A 14,850-nucleotide genomic window follows, 5' to 3' on the forward strand; every position below is an offset into this window, starting at 1 on the left:
GTTTCCTAAGATGCTGGCATTGACTCCCGCACCTTACCTTACTATGTGTGTGTTTTTTGTTTTGTTTTTACAGCATTGAGCATTGTAGCCAATCACAGCCATATATGTTGTGCCCATCACCGCAATGGCCAATCTGAGCTTTTTACGTTCGACTCCTCGGAATCACACATTAAAGGATATTATTGTGTATTGTAAAAACAATGTTAACAAAGGTCTCGCATATATCGTTAATTTATTAAATACTGCTGGCAAAATGTTAAATACATAAAACAAGAATATGTAAATTCACTTATTCAAGTAACAATAAATAACACTTATCAATTCAATAACATTTACCAGATGATCGTGTAAAGTTTTAATAATGTTCAGCCTTTGTGACACCCAGGTAAAAATATTACTCCAAAATGGAATTCCAGGGGAAAAAAAGACACTCACAGTACCAATGTTTGATAATTTATTTAACATTAATTACCATAAAAGTGATTTTTAAAGTGAAAAGTAATCAATCGATTGTTAGATTTATTAGAAAACAGTAAAGAAACAGTTACATGCAATAAAAGTAGAAAAGAAAACAAGAACAACAAACAAACACAGTAACTTAACCAAGAACAGGTACAAAAACTTTACACTAAACTTTATTCTGGGAAGAAAAGATTGTAGGGCTCCCAGGTGTCCGTCCATTTCATCCCACTGCAAAACAGTAAAAAAAACCCTGATCATATACAATTATCGTAGTGCACTCTTATACATGCTTTATGTGATACATACCATCCTGAACAAGGCTTCCATCTCACTTTGACCTCTCCGACACCCTTTAAGAAACATAAGCAACATTAACACATACACACACACAAACACACACACACACACACACACACACACACACACACACACACACACACACACACACACACACACACACACACACACACACACACACACACACTTCTGACAAACATTTACAAAATATGAGTTCATTCTTACTTCCTTTGACATCCTCCTCCTTATGATCTTGTCATATGGAAATGTTTTTAATCTGGGATGTACTTGGCATTCTACAACAGAAAAATATAAAAGGATATAATATATCATTATGAAATGTTTACACTCTAATATGTTAACAGTTCAGTAAGCAATTCTTAATAAATAGAATGCATAAATATATCTGTTCCCTTTCGTTGTCACTCCGAGTTACGTCGGATGACGACGAATGGGGTTTCGCTTAGAAAGCCTATCAACTTCGAGTATTACAAAACGAGCCAATGGCAAAGAAATGCCATGGGTCTGCGGAATTTGCATGGCGTAACTCCGCCCCACCTCGTGGGTATAAAAGGAGGAAGCCGGCAGCAAGCAGATATGTTTTCGCTTCGGAGCCAAGTGTATTCTTCTCTCCACAAGCCATCTCTGAATTGTCAGCTTTACAAACGAGTACCTCGAGTGTTGGTGTGACGGCGATCTACGGCGAGAGCGTGCTTCCTGCTGATCTGTTGCAGTGGTCTGCCAGTCGGTGCGTTTCTCCCCGGGTGCTTCAACACTTGAGTTTTCTCTCACTAAAAGAGCTTACACGTGGCACGTCTTTTTAAAGATGTCTCGCCCGTGTACTTCTGGTTGCGGCAGATTGGTATCGGACTCTGATGGGCACGAGCGTTGCATAGTATGTTTGGGCATTGATCATGCTAGAGCAGCGCTCGTGGATGACTCATGTTCTCTCTGTGGGAACATGACCATCGCGTCATTACGGTCGAGACTCGGTGAACTCGCAAGAGTGAGAGTCCCCTCATCCACCCCCCGTCCTGCGGCTGGTGGCCAGGGTGATCTGAGGGTTACGGTCTGGAACAAGGCGCCAACTATGTGTCCGCGACCCCAGCCCCCCTCTTCAATGACGGTGCCCGCTAGTGAACTGCTGATTCCCGCGGGTCTACCCTCTGGTGGCCCGCGTGCTTCAGTTGAAGCTACAGAGGAAGATGCCATGTCTGTTGCAGCATCACTTGGCGGGTTTGACTCTTCTGGAAGTGAGGGCTCGTCACAGCTGCCACCTTCCGGTGTGCATACGGCTGTGCTCGAGTCTGATCCGGAGATGACGGCCATGCTTTCCCGGGCAGCCGCGAGCATCGGACTTGAGTGGAGGCCTCCACCCTGTCCTGAGCGCTCGCGGCTGGACGATTGGTTTTTGGGTAAGGCCGCCGACCCTCGTCCTCGGCAAACCCCAATACCTTTCTTCCCGGATGTGCATGATGAGATCTCGAAGTCCTGGAAGACCCCCCTGTCTTCTCGGGACCGCTCGCTGGTCTCATCCGCCTTTCCTCCCCTCGATGAGGCAGCTGCCCGTGGGTACACTGGGCTTCCCCCGGTTGAACGCTCTGTTGCCATGCAACTATGTCCTCAGAGTGCTTCTTCTCGGGGCGAGCCTAAGCACCCATCCAAAGCCTGTAGATTTTCGTCGACCCTGGTGGCGAAGTCTTACAGAGCGGCAGGACAGGCGGCTGCTTCACTGCATGCTATGGCCACTCTGCAGGTCTACCAGGCCCAGATGCTCAGAGACATGCACGAGGGTAGGACAAACCCAGGGCTCTTTGATGAGCTGCGCGCCGCGACCGACCTTGCTCTCCGGGCGACGAAGGTTACCGCGCGCTCCCTGGGTTTGGTGATGTCCACAGCTGTGGTCCAGGAGCGACATCTGTGGCTGAACCTGGCTGACATGCGGGACGCTGAGCGGACCCGTCTGCTTAACGCCCCCTTGTCCCAGGCCGGCCTCTTCGGCGGTGCAGTTGAAGACTTTGCCCAACAGTTTTCAACTGCCCAGAAACAGACCGAGGCCATCAAACACATTCTGCCCCGCCGGCCCGCTGCTGCCTCCACCTTGCCGGCCGGGCAGACGCCTCGACCTGTTTCCCGCCGAGGGCGCCCTCCTGCGGCTCCCGCCCCTCCCGCCCGGACCACGCAGCAGCCTCCACCCAGGGCCGGTCGCGGAGGAAGCCGTAAGAAGGCGCCACAGCCCTCTCCTGCCCCGCCCCCCGCTAAACGCCGGGCCAAGCGGCGCTCCTGAGACGGGCTGCTCAGGGATGATGATTGTTTCTCAGGAGGTGGTAGCAGGACCACTCCTTCCCCCGGTGGAGGGCCGGGGGAGAATCTTTTGTTCTCCACTCCCCGCTGCTCACCCACGGGTGGGCAGCACCCTAATGTGGTTAAAGACAGAAACAATCCCCTCTTCCCTGAGCTCACAGAGTTCTCGGGCGACACAGAGCGCCGCCCACAAGCCGTGCTCTCCTCGCCCCCCTCTGTCCCAGAGGCGGTTGACACGGCGTGCCGTCCACGGACCGCTTCGCCCCTGTCCCCCTCTGTTGCCAGACCCCTGGCAGAGCAGGCCCCCGCGGGACGACCAGCCTGGTCCTCCCCTGGCCCCCTCTGCCAGGGTGCGGTTGCTAACTGTGCCCCCTCTCCGGGCCGCTATGCCGTCCACATCTGGGCCAGTTACTCCGCCTCGCTGCCCCTCCGGGGGGACGCCTGTGGCTCGCATGATCCCGTTGGTTCAGTTCCTGGGAGCCTGGCTAGAGCTTCCCCGTCTGTCCCACTGGATCGCGCGTACCGTCAGGCTCGGCTATGCGATTCAGTTCGCACGGTCTCCTCCCCGCTTCAGGGGAGTCCGCTCCACTTTGGTCGGTGGCAATGCCCCTATCATGAGAGCAGAGATTGCCACCCTGCTGGCGAAGGGTGCAATCGAGACTGTCCCTCCAGCCGAGATGAGGTCCGGCTTCTACAGCCCCTACTTCATTGTCCCCAAGAAAACCGGATGGTTACGGCCAATCCTGGACTTGCGCGTGCTGAACCGCTCCCTTCACCGGATGCCGTTCAAGATGCTCACCGCCAAACGCGTTTTCGAATGCATACGGCCCCAGGATTGGTTTGCAGCGATCGACCTGAAGGACGCCTACTTTCATGTCTCCATTCTTCCTCGACACAGACCGTTCCTCCGGTTTGCTTTCGAGGGGCAGGCATACCAGTACGCGGTTCTCCCTTTCGGGCTAGCCCAGTCTCCTCGCATCTTCACGAAGGTCGTCGAGGCGGCCCTTGTTCCCCTTCGAGAGCAAGGGGTTCGCATCCTGAGTTATATCGACGACTGGCTGATCCTAGCTCACTCTCGAGATCAGGTTTGCGAACACAGGGACCTAGTGCTCCGGCACCTAGCCCGTCTGGGCCTTCGGGTCAACTGGGAGAAGAGCAAACTTTGCCCCGTGCAGAGGATCTCTTTTCTCGGTATGGACATCGACTCGGTCGCCATGTCCGCGCAGCTTACGAGCGAGCGCGCGCAGTCACTGTTGACTTGCCTAAGACAATTCGAGGGCAAGAGTGCGGTTCCACTGAAACTTTTTCAGAGGCTCCTGGGGCATATGGCATCTGCAGCCGCGGTCACGCCGCTCGGATTGCTTCATATGAGACCGCTTCAGCTTTGGCTTCGCGACCGAGTCCCGAGGTGGGCATGGCAACACGGCACGTTCCGAGTACCAGTTACTCCGACCATCCGTCAGTTCTTCACCCCGTGGTCGAACCTCGATTTTCTCAGGGCCGGTGTCCCCCTGGCACAAGCTTCCCGGCATGTTGTTGTCTCAACAGATGCCTCCACCACGGGCTGGGGCGCCATGTGCAATGGACATGCTGCTGCGGGCTCCTGGACAGGACCCCAGCGGCTGTGGCATGTCAATTGCCTCGAGTTGTTGGCAGTACGCCTTGCCCTGCACCGCTTCCGGGCGTTGCTCAGGGGTCAACACGTACTAGTCCGCTCAGACAATACCGCCACTGTAGCGTACATCAACCATCAAGGTGGTCTACGCTCCCGCCGTATGTCACAACTCGCTCGCCACCTCCTCCTATGGAGTCAGAAGCATCTGAGGTCGCTTCGAGCCATCTTCATTTCCGGAGCGCTGAACTGTGCAGCCGACGAGCTCTCACGGCTTCAGCCCCTCCCTGGAGAATGGCGACTCCATCCCCAGTCGGTTCAGCTGATTTGGGACCAGTTCGGGGACGCGCAGATAGATCTGTTTGCCTCTCACGACTCGACCCATTGCGCCCAGTTCTATTCCCTGACCGAGGGCACGCTCGGCACGGATGCTCTGGCGCACAGCTGGCCGCAGGGCCGCAAGTATGCGTTTCCCCCAGTGAGCCTTCTTGCGCACACTTTGCGCAAGGTCAGGGAGGACGAGGAGCAGGTCATTCTGGTTGCCCCTTACTGGCCCAACCGGACCTGGTTCCCCGAACTAGTACTCCTCGCGACAGCACCTCCCTGGCCGATCCCTCTGAGGAAGAACCTTCTTTCTCAGGGACGGGGCACCCTATGGCACCCTCGTCCCGATCATTGGAACCTCCACGTGTGGCTCCTGGATGGGACGAGGCAGGTTTGAGTACCCTACCACCAGCGGTGGTGGCTACCATCACTTCCGCTAGAGCGTCGTCCACGAGACACGTCTATGCGTTGAAGTGGAACCTCTTCGTCAACTGGTGCTCTTCTCACCGAGAAGACCCCCGGAGATGCTCGATCAGTGTTTTGCTTTCCTTCCTTCAACAGGGGCTGGAGCGAAGGCTGTCTCCCTCCACCCTGAAGGTCTATGTTGCCGCCATTGCCGCACATCATGACCTCATCGAAGGTAAGTCGGTAGGGAAGCACGACCTGATCATCAGGTTCCTGAGAGGAGCGAGGAGACTAAATCCTCCTCGTCCTCCTCTCGTTCCCTCTTGGGACCTCTCAGTGGTTCTAACTGCCCTGAAGAGTGCTCCCTTAGAGCCCCTGCAATCAGTCGAGCTTAAGTTCCTGTCTATGAAGACAGCGCTCCTGGTTGCACTGGCCTCCATCAAGAGGGTTGGGGACCTGCACGCATTCTCCGTTGACGAAGCGTGCCTGGAATTTGGGCCGGCTTCCTCTCACGTGATCCTGAGACCCCGGCCTGGATATGTGCCCAAGGTTCCTACCACTCCCTTTCGGGACCAGGTGGTGAACCTGCAAGCGCTGCCCTCGGAGGAGGCAGACCCAGCCTTGGCACTGCTCTGTCCAGTACGCGCTCTCCGCGCCTATGTAGACAGAACGCAGTGTTTCAGGACCTCAGACCAGCTCTTTGTCTGTTATGGTGGGAAGCTGAAGGGAAAGGCTCTCTCCAAGCAAAGGTTGTCTCACTGGATAGTGGACACCATTGCTTTGGCTTACCAGCAGCAAGGTCGACCGTGCCCCCTTGGTGTGACTGCCCACTCCACCCGGAGTGTGGCGTCCTCTTGGGCTCTAGCGCATGGCGCCTCGCTAACAGACATCTGCAGAGCTGCAGGCTGGGCGACACCTAACACATTCGCCAGATTCTATAATCTCCGAGTGGAGCCTGTGTCCTCTCGTGTACTCGCTTCAACCAGCTAGTAACGGACCCGCTCAGGTGTCTTCGCTTGCTCGCCATTCCACTCCACGGACTGGATACGTGCGATACTTTCCTCAGGTGAGCTTCTCCGAAAGCCCTGAGCTCCTCCAGCACTCCTGACGTCGGCGCCAGTGTCTATTGCCTGTGCGTCGGCTAGGTGCCTCCCGTGTGCATGGTCCCTCCTCTGAGCGACCCCCACATGTGTATTTCCACTGTAAGCCTCTCTGAGCGTGTGTCTTTCCCTTGGCAAGCCACCTTGCCACCCCTGGGGTTGAAATATTCCACCTGCGGCTGGACACCCCAGTGTTTTCCATATGCTTCCTTCGGGTCATATGTGTATTCTCTAAGTCCCCCCCCTCCGGGCTGGCATTAATTGCATACTTCCCCTAAGCTTGGGATATCCTTCCCAGTGTACCTTGGTATTCCTGTGTTATATGGAGTCCTTTGTCCAGGCTGACAGGGATCTCGATTTACGCAGGGCACTGGAAGACAGCTGAGAAGGTGGCGTGATTAGACTGGTAACCCCATTCGTCGTCATCCGACGTAACTCGGAGTGACAACGAAAGGGAACGTCTACGGTTACGTATGTAACCCTCGTTCCCTGAGTAGGGAACGGAGACGTTACATCTGCCTGCCACTTTCCGCTGTACCGCGGGGATCGCCTGAGCTCAGTCTTGGCTCCTCAGCGAAGAAACATATCTGCTTGCTGCCGGCTTCCTCCTTTTATACCCACGAGGTGGGGCGGAGTTACGCCATGCAAATTCCGCAGACCCATGGCATTTCTTTGCCATTGGCTCGTTTTGTAATACTCGAAGTTGATAGGCTTTCTAAGCGAAACCCCATTCGTCGTCATCCGATGTAACGTCTCCGTTCCCTACTCAGGGAACGAGGGTTACATACGTAACCGTAGACGCTTAAAGTTCCAGCTGAACTGGGTGTCCTTGCAATGGGCTGGTCACCTGAAACCCTAAAAATGAACTGAAATTAGACCATCTGAAGCACAGTTTGCGTTGAATTGGTTGTGTGGTTTGGTAATAGTGGTGCAGTGAGAGATGCAGTGAGAGGTGCAGTGAGAGATGCAGTGAGAGATGCAGTGAGAGGTGCAGTGAGAGATGCAGATGCAGTGAGAGGTGCAGTGAGAGATGCAGATGCAGTGAGAGATGCAGTGAGAGGTGCAGTGAGAGAAGCAGATGAAGTGAGAGGTGCAGTGAGAGGTGCAGTGAGAGGTGCAGTGAGAGATGCAGATGCAGCGAGAGGTGCAGTGAGAGATGCAGATGCAGTGAGAGGTGCAGCGAGAGATGCAGTGAGAGGTGCAGTGAGAGATGCAGTGAGAGGTGCAGTGAGAGGTGCAGTGAGAGATGCAGATGCAGCGAGAGGTGCAGTGAGAGGTGCAGTGAGAGATGCAGTGAGAGGTGCAGTGAGAGGTGCAGTGAGAGATGCAGTGAGAGGTGCAGTGAGAGATGCAGTGAGAGATGCAGTGAGAGGTGCAGTGAGAGATGCAGTGAGAGGTGCAGTGAGAGATGCAGTGAGAGGTGCAGTGAGAGGTGCAGTGAGAGATGCAGTGAGAGGTGCAGGTGCAGTGAAAGATGCAGTGAGAGGTGAAAAAAACTGATTTGCTTTTTACTGGAATGCTTTTGAATGTGAACATTACTGTACATGTGGACATACAGTTCCCAACCAAGAAATGTAGTGTAAAAACATTGGATTGCATGTTTTTCATGCAAATACCTGTAAAACTGAAACATCAAAGTCTATGCAGTTATTGAAATGTCAACAATAGCTAATATTTTGAAACCTGGTGTAATTTGATTGACTGCATGTACCTTGTGAAGTGAAAACAAGTGTTATTCTTTGACAGAATAATTTCATTTTGAGTCAGATTTCCAGTGTTTTGGTAAAGTTAGTGTGTGCAGAGAAAGATGTGTTCTATTTTGAAATGAAGAGTTAGTATATATTTAACAAAATGAGTATTTGAGAGGAAAATTATCCATTTGGCCAATTGTGTTTTGTAGGTGTGAGTCTGTGTTAAGAGTTTAGAAAAAGTATCTGAAGCATGGGTAAGCGCTTGTTAGCGATTGAAAAAAACTGTAATAATAACTTTATTGTTATCATCAAGCCCCCATAGGATGTTTATCTCGATCAAGAATTTAAACAAGGGCTTAAATATAAGTTCCATTAATAGAATACTTGAAATTTGTTTATAACTCATTTGCCATTATTTAAAAGCATTTACTTAAAACAGCAACCATGCACACGGGAATAGTATGACGCCTGTACGCATTTAAACACTGTTTTACAATCAAGAAGATGTAAGTTTGAACATTGAAGGGGATTATTCCTGTTTATGCACATTCAGTTACATACACATATTCAGCTTCATAGACATTATTGTCTATTATTAGTTATGGAATTTAACAATATTTTGCGACTTAAAAAAAAAACCCTTTTAAAAATGACATTGAAATAAGAAACTTGTGTTTTACTTTGTAGTTAGTCCAACGCTATCTCAGGACCAATTCGTACGAGTGATTAAAAGGTGGCTAATTCGTAGGACCTCACTCATGTGATTTGTCTAAACCCATGTAATGGGTAGGTTTAGGGGTGCGGTCAGTGGTAGGTCATTTGTACGAATTCATACGAATTTGGTAAGTCGTAAAATATGTACGAATTAGCAAAAATCTGTGAGGTCGAATGAATTCGTACGAATTAGCCACCTCGTAAAATTCGTACGAATTGCCATGAGATCGGGTTGGCTACTCAGTTTTCATTAAAAATGCAAATACACAAAACCTGCTTGTTTATACATCCATTTTCTTTGTTTGCCTCCTGTCCTTGCATTTATCGTGGAGGAATTGTCTGTAAAACACACACAAACACACATACACACACGATATTTATTTACTTAAATTTGAGTCAAAATAAAGTCAGAACTAAATCTGGATTAAAACTAAGAAATAATGCATTGACTTTACTAAAATTGGGAATATAACTTTGTTCAAGCTTAAATAGAACTTAATGCATGTTGTGCAGTTTTTGCATGAAGTGAAAAAAAAATCACCTGCATCTTTGGGCTTAGATGGGGCAGCATGACTGTTCTGGCAGTGGGAAGAAGGGTTTGTAGAAGGGTTTGTAGATGGAAGATTTGAATCATAGAAAGAAGGAGGAGGGGTGATGCAAGAGGAGGTAGGAGTAGGGGTGGGGGAAAATGGTGTAGGGGGAGGAGTGGGGAAAGAAGAGGTAGGAGGAAGAAGGGTGATGTAAGAGGAGGTAGGATGAGGAAGGTTGGAGGAAGAAGATGGAGGAGGAGGAGGAAGGGTGTAGAAAGAGGAGGAAGGAGGAGGAAGGTTAGAGGAAGAAGATGGAAGAGGAGGAAGAAGGGTGTAGAAAGAGGAGGAAGGAGGAATGCTGGAGGAGGAAGATGGAGGAGGAGGAAGGGTGTCAAAAGAGGAGGAAGGAGGAGGAAGGCTGGAGGAAGAAGATGGAGGAGGAAGGGTGTCAAAAGAGGAGGCAGAAGGAGGAAGGCTGGAGGAAGAAGATGGAAGTGGAGGAAGAAGGGTGTATAAAGAGGAGGAAGGAGGAAGGCTGGAGGAAGAAGATGGAGGAGGAAAGGTGTAGAAAGAAGATGGAGGAGGAGGAAGGCTGGATGAAGAAGATGGAGGAGGAGGAAGGCTGGAGGAAGAAGATGGAGGAGGAGGATGAGGAAGGCTGGAGGAAGAAGATGGAGGAGGAGGATGAGGAAGGCTTGAGGAAGAAGATGGAGGAGGAGGATGAGGAAGGCTGGAGGAAGAAAATGGAGGAGGAGGATGAGAAAGGCTTGAGGAAGAAGATGGAGGAGGAGGAGGAGGAAGGCTGGAGGAAGAAGATGGAGGAGGAGGATGAGGAAGGCTGGAGGAAGAAGATGGAGGAGGAGGATGAGGAAGGCTGGAGGAAGAAGATGGAGGAGGAAGGGAGGAAGTCTGGTGCTGGCAGACAGTTTCAGCAGTACTGGTGTGGGTTTGAATCCTCTGGTAATCTATGAGAATTTTTTTGAAAGAAAATTAGAAAATATTTCTTTGAATTTTGCATGTTTAGATCATATGAACGAAATACTTACTTTTAATAAAACATTCATAAAGGCTAGTCATCCTTTCAAAGATGGTTTGATTTGGTCCAACTGCAAATGGACCCATTGAAGTGATGACTTCAGCCACAAACCCTTTTTTTTCTCTTTAGAAATTAAGAGAATTGGTTTATAGCCAAGTATATCCAATTTCTTGACCTGTAAAACAAATGCACAGACAGTCAATAAATATCTATGTATTCAAAATGGTAAGCAGGGACTTATCAGACAAAAAAACATTTGTATTCCTTGTTTTTGTGTGTACATCATGTTATGTGTGTACAAATCTAAATCATGGATATAGATTTTTAAAATGTACTGTAAGGGAATACTAATATTATGTTTTAAAAGCTATTACAGTAATGAAAATATGATATGCTTTGGTACATTTCTCAAACCGTAAAAAATGTTATTACATTACGAGCTCAGGATTTCATTACGTTTTGAGAAAATTATTACAGTATGAACATTTTATTACAACCATTATGAGTGAATACAAGTAAGAAAAAAAAAATATATATGATTTTGTTTAAAATTAACAGATTTTTACTATTTTATTATTCAGTTTTATATATATATGCTTATATTACATTGGCATATAATATATGCATTATAAATATGAGAATACTTGGATGGGCAAATGCAACATATATATTCACTTCACCTATACCCAGTGAATAATATGTTATCTGTATAATTTTGTATTTACCTCATTCATTTCAGTACAGTATAGGCTACTATGAACAGAATATAATACATACTAATACTACAAAAGCAGAACAAGACTTACAGCAATGCGGGCAGAATCCACCACACGAGCAGCATTTCTATGTTTTTTTGTGCTGGACTTCCATGAACTCTCCTCAATATACTTTTGCTTGTTTTTAACTCCCGGTTTGAGAGTTAAACTAGCAAAACATGTTTTACATGTTTTGCAGCTGGCATTGTTGAGTGCCTGGCAGTGGGGACATGGTTTATGTTTTGGTTTTGTCATTTTGCTCTAAAAGAAACAAAAAAAAAAATACAATGCAAACAAAACAAGTGCAGGCAACTGCTACAGTTTAAAACATGTTAAGCTCTTAACCCATTAACAGACCTCTCAATCATTCGGTAGTGCACAATTTGAGTTTTCTACCTTACGTTTTCTGTTTGGATGTATAGGAGAAGGTGTAGTGGTGTGGACAGACAATTAGATAATAATTAGATAATATTTATTTGAATGGATGACAGAATGTAGATCATGTGAAAGAAATACTTTAAATGATAATTCATTCAAACAAGTTTTTGAATTTTTTGACGTATCATTACTGTATGTGTATTAATGTAAATACCATATAAACACATATAAGTCACATATGTATAACAAATGTACATATACATACACTTGTATAAATTATATATGTCTGTGCATGAACCAAGTCGATATTCTATGTAAATGATAAAAAGTAAACCATCCATTATTTAACTGGTCTATTATGGCAGTCTGACACAAATCCCAGGTCATAAAGTATCTGATAAACCTCAAATTATAAAGTATTAGCGAACATGCTAACACTTGAAATTGATGTAGGCCTCATTGGTACCATTAGCACTAACGTTATATACATAGCACCATAGTATCAGGTATCATTAGCACCCGTCAGTAGGTTTTGGATATTGCTTATATTATTAATAAATAAATAAAAAATAATAAAAAATAATATCTATCTATCTATCTATCTATCTATCTATCTATCTATCTATCTATCTATCTATCTATCTATCTATCTATCTATCTATATATATATATATATATATACCCTGACATATAACAACCTTGATAGACGTGTGAACATAATGCACCAAAAAGTACAATGATTCCAGAATCTGACATTTTTTATCTAAATTATGTAATTTCTGTACCAGAACCTACCGTGCAAAGACGCAAAGACGAGGTGTAGCCATAGACATCATATAGATAGACGCCCTATCGACCGCTACTGCCTATTGGCACGGACGAGAATTGGAGCGGCCATCTTAAACCGGTCATCCGCTCCGCTCAGTGTAATCTGAATGGCAGGTGAAATGAGCTGTCAGCGCATTAAATTAATCATATCTCACAGAATACTGAACTGATTTTCACGCGGTTTTTTTTGCTGCAAAGGTCATTCATGTAGCTATGATACAGGACACATGGTCGGGCGTATTTTAATATCCATAGTAGGCTTAACAGTATTATGATATAAGATATAAAGTGACCAGACACATTATGTGTGATGAAGGATATAATGTATTTTATAAATCACACACTATAAATATAATAAAGAAGCAGAAACAGGTAGTTGCAGTAAAGTAAGATATTTTAATAAGTTGAAGAAACAATTTATGATTTGTGACACGCACATACACACGAACAGAAACAAACACGAACAGACTCTCTCTCTCTCTCTCTCTCTCTCTCTCTCTCTCTCTCTCTCTCTCTCTCTCTCTCTCTCTCTCTCTCTCTCTCACACACACACACACACACACTTTCACACACAGAACGCAGCCACCGAATTCACCGAACGCAGCCACCTGTAATGAAAATTGAGAAGAAGCTTTTCAACGTGTTTGCATCAGTAATTTAAAAAAATTAAATTCGGACAACATTAAGCCTATACCTTTTTTTTTTGTATGTGGATGTGGGAGGGGAAAATGTCGAGACTAAAGCCCTATTCGGATTAACTTTACAAGGGTAGATGGAGTAAGTTAATAATGTAATTTTACCACAGGACTTCTGTAATATCAATAGCCAAATCGCGTGTGATAAGATATAGGTTATCAATAACACTAGAAGTTGGAGGGGTAACTCAATTTGCGCATCGCTGTCATGCGTGTATTACATTGCTTACTGATATCATGTGCGCAAACACAAATAACCTATACAACAGGGCAGTTGAATGCTTATCTGATAACCTAGAAGCTCTTATAATTATTACTTTAACAGTTAACGTTACCCCACCTCTCCATGCCGGGTGAACAGAACACCGGCTGATGTAGTAACGTTAATTTAAACAGCATTTCACAACGATTTCAGTACAGTAATAGCAAATATCCTTGCTCCTTCTCGATTATCTGTAAATATTCTATTCACAAAATACAACCAATAGTACAGTAATGTTAAGACTTACTTGTGAAAAGCCCTATTTTCGATGGTCCGGCGATTAGAACAGGAAAATGCTCCACAATGCTCTGGCATCTTATCTGCTGCCAGGCAGGGAAACTAGGAGTATGACCGGTTCAAGATGGCGGCCGTATTTCTCGGTGCTCAGCGGCCAATAGGGCATCTAGTCTCTATATGATATCTATGGGTGTAGCATTGGAAAGCGCGAGTGGCAACAGGATTTGCCGCCAGAAGATGCCAGAAAAAAAAAAAACTTTATTGGTGGCATTGCTTCGTTTTATTTATTTTTATTTTTTTAAATACAATATTTTAAATGTCTTAATTATAAACCAACAATTATAATTTTACTCCTTAAAAATACCCTGTTGATTTTGTGTAAGAGTTATGTTTTGATTGGCCAACATAAGAACACCAGTAAAAGGACGTAATATCGATAATACACGTGATCATATTCTACAGATAAGATTAATAGCGAGCTGATAATTAATTTATTAATGTCCCAGGCATCAAATGTAAAAATAGCCTAAAGACCAAATAGCAGTAAAAAAAATACATTAAGCATTATAAATATAAATGTGAGTGTGTTTTAATATTTCATTTTTATTTATTTTTACAATAAGAAACAGGTCAGAAGTATACACAGTAGGCCTACACAATCATTTAATTATGCAATATAAAACGCAAATATATGTATACACATGTGTTATGGATTTTAACATGATTTTAACGCTTTGGAGCTGCTGGAGCTTCCAGATAAAAGTCTTTATAGATAATATTAAAAAAAGAGGATTTATAGACAACAAAAAATAAATGTATGTAGCTATAGAAACTTGGCTATAGAAAAATATCAATTTAATAGGCCTATTTATTTCTTACCCGAGCTTTAGAAAATTGCGATGACGTAGGCTCTACTATACCAGGCTAAATGTGCCTTTTGCGTGTTAATCTGACGCATAAGGCAAGCCGTTGAAATCAACAACCCATTCTCAAGATTAATAGCGAGCTGATAATTAATTTATTAATGTCCCAGGAATCAAATGTAAAAATAGCCTAAACTAAGACCAAATAGCAGTAAAAAAAAAATACATTAAGCATTATAAATATAAATGTGAGCAGGGACGTGCACAGGGGGGTTGCTCAGGTTGCCCGGGCAACTGCCCATATGCCCTTCTCGACTCAGGTTGCCCTTCCGAGAAAAAAATTATAAAATCGTACAA

At 45.9% G+C, this 14,850-nt stretch overlaps 1 protein-coding gene across 1 annotated transcript; it reads right to left on the minus strand.

The window, feature by feature from the left end:
• Window positions 1-440: 440 nt before the first annotated feature.
• On the minus strand, window positions 441-10,009 carry LOC143701492 (uncharacterized; the record flags this gene model as incomplete). The annotated part of the gene is made up of 5 exons (XM_077194821.1): window positions 441-690; window positions 769-812; window positions 985-1,055; window positions 9,183-9,248; window positions 9,451-10,009. Coding segments are annotated over 5 exons (795 nt in total), but the record flags the coding sequence as incomplete, so codon positions are not given.
• Window positions 10,010-14,850: the final 4,841 nt, after the last annotated feature.

Source organism: Siphateles boraxobius, unplaced genomic scaffold, assembly GCF_051911475.1.
Source record: "Siphateles boraxobius isolate OS27281-9 unplaced genomic scaffold, OSU_SipBor_1 33, whole genome shotgun sequence".
NCBI lineage: Eukaryota > Metazoa > Chordata > Actinopteri > Cypriniformes > Leuciscidae > Siphateles > Siphateles boraxobius.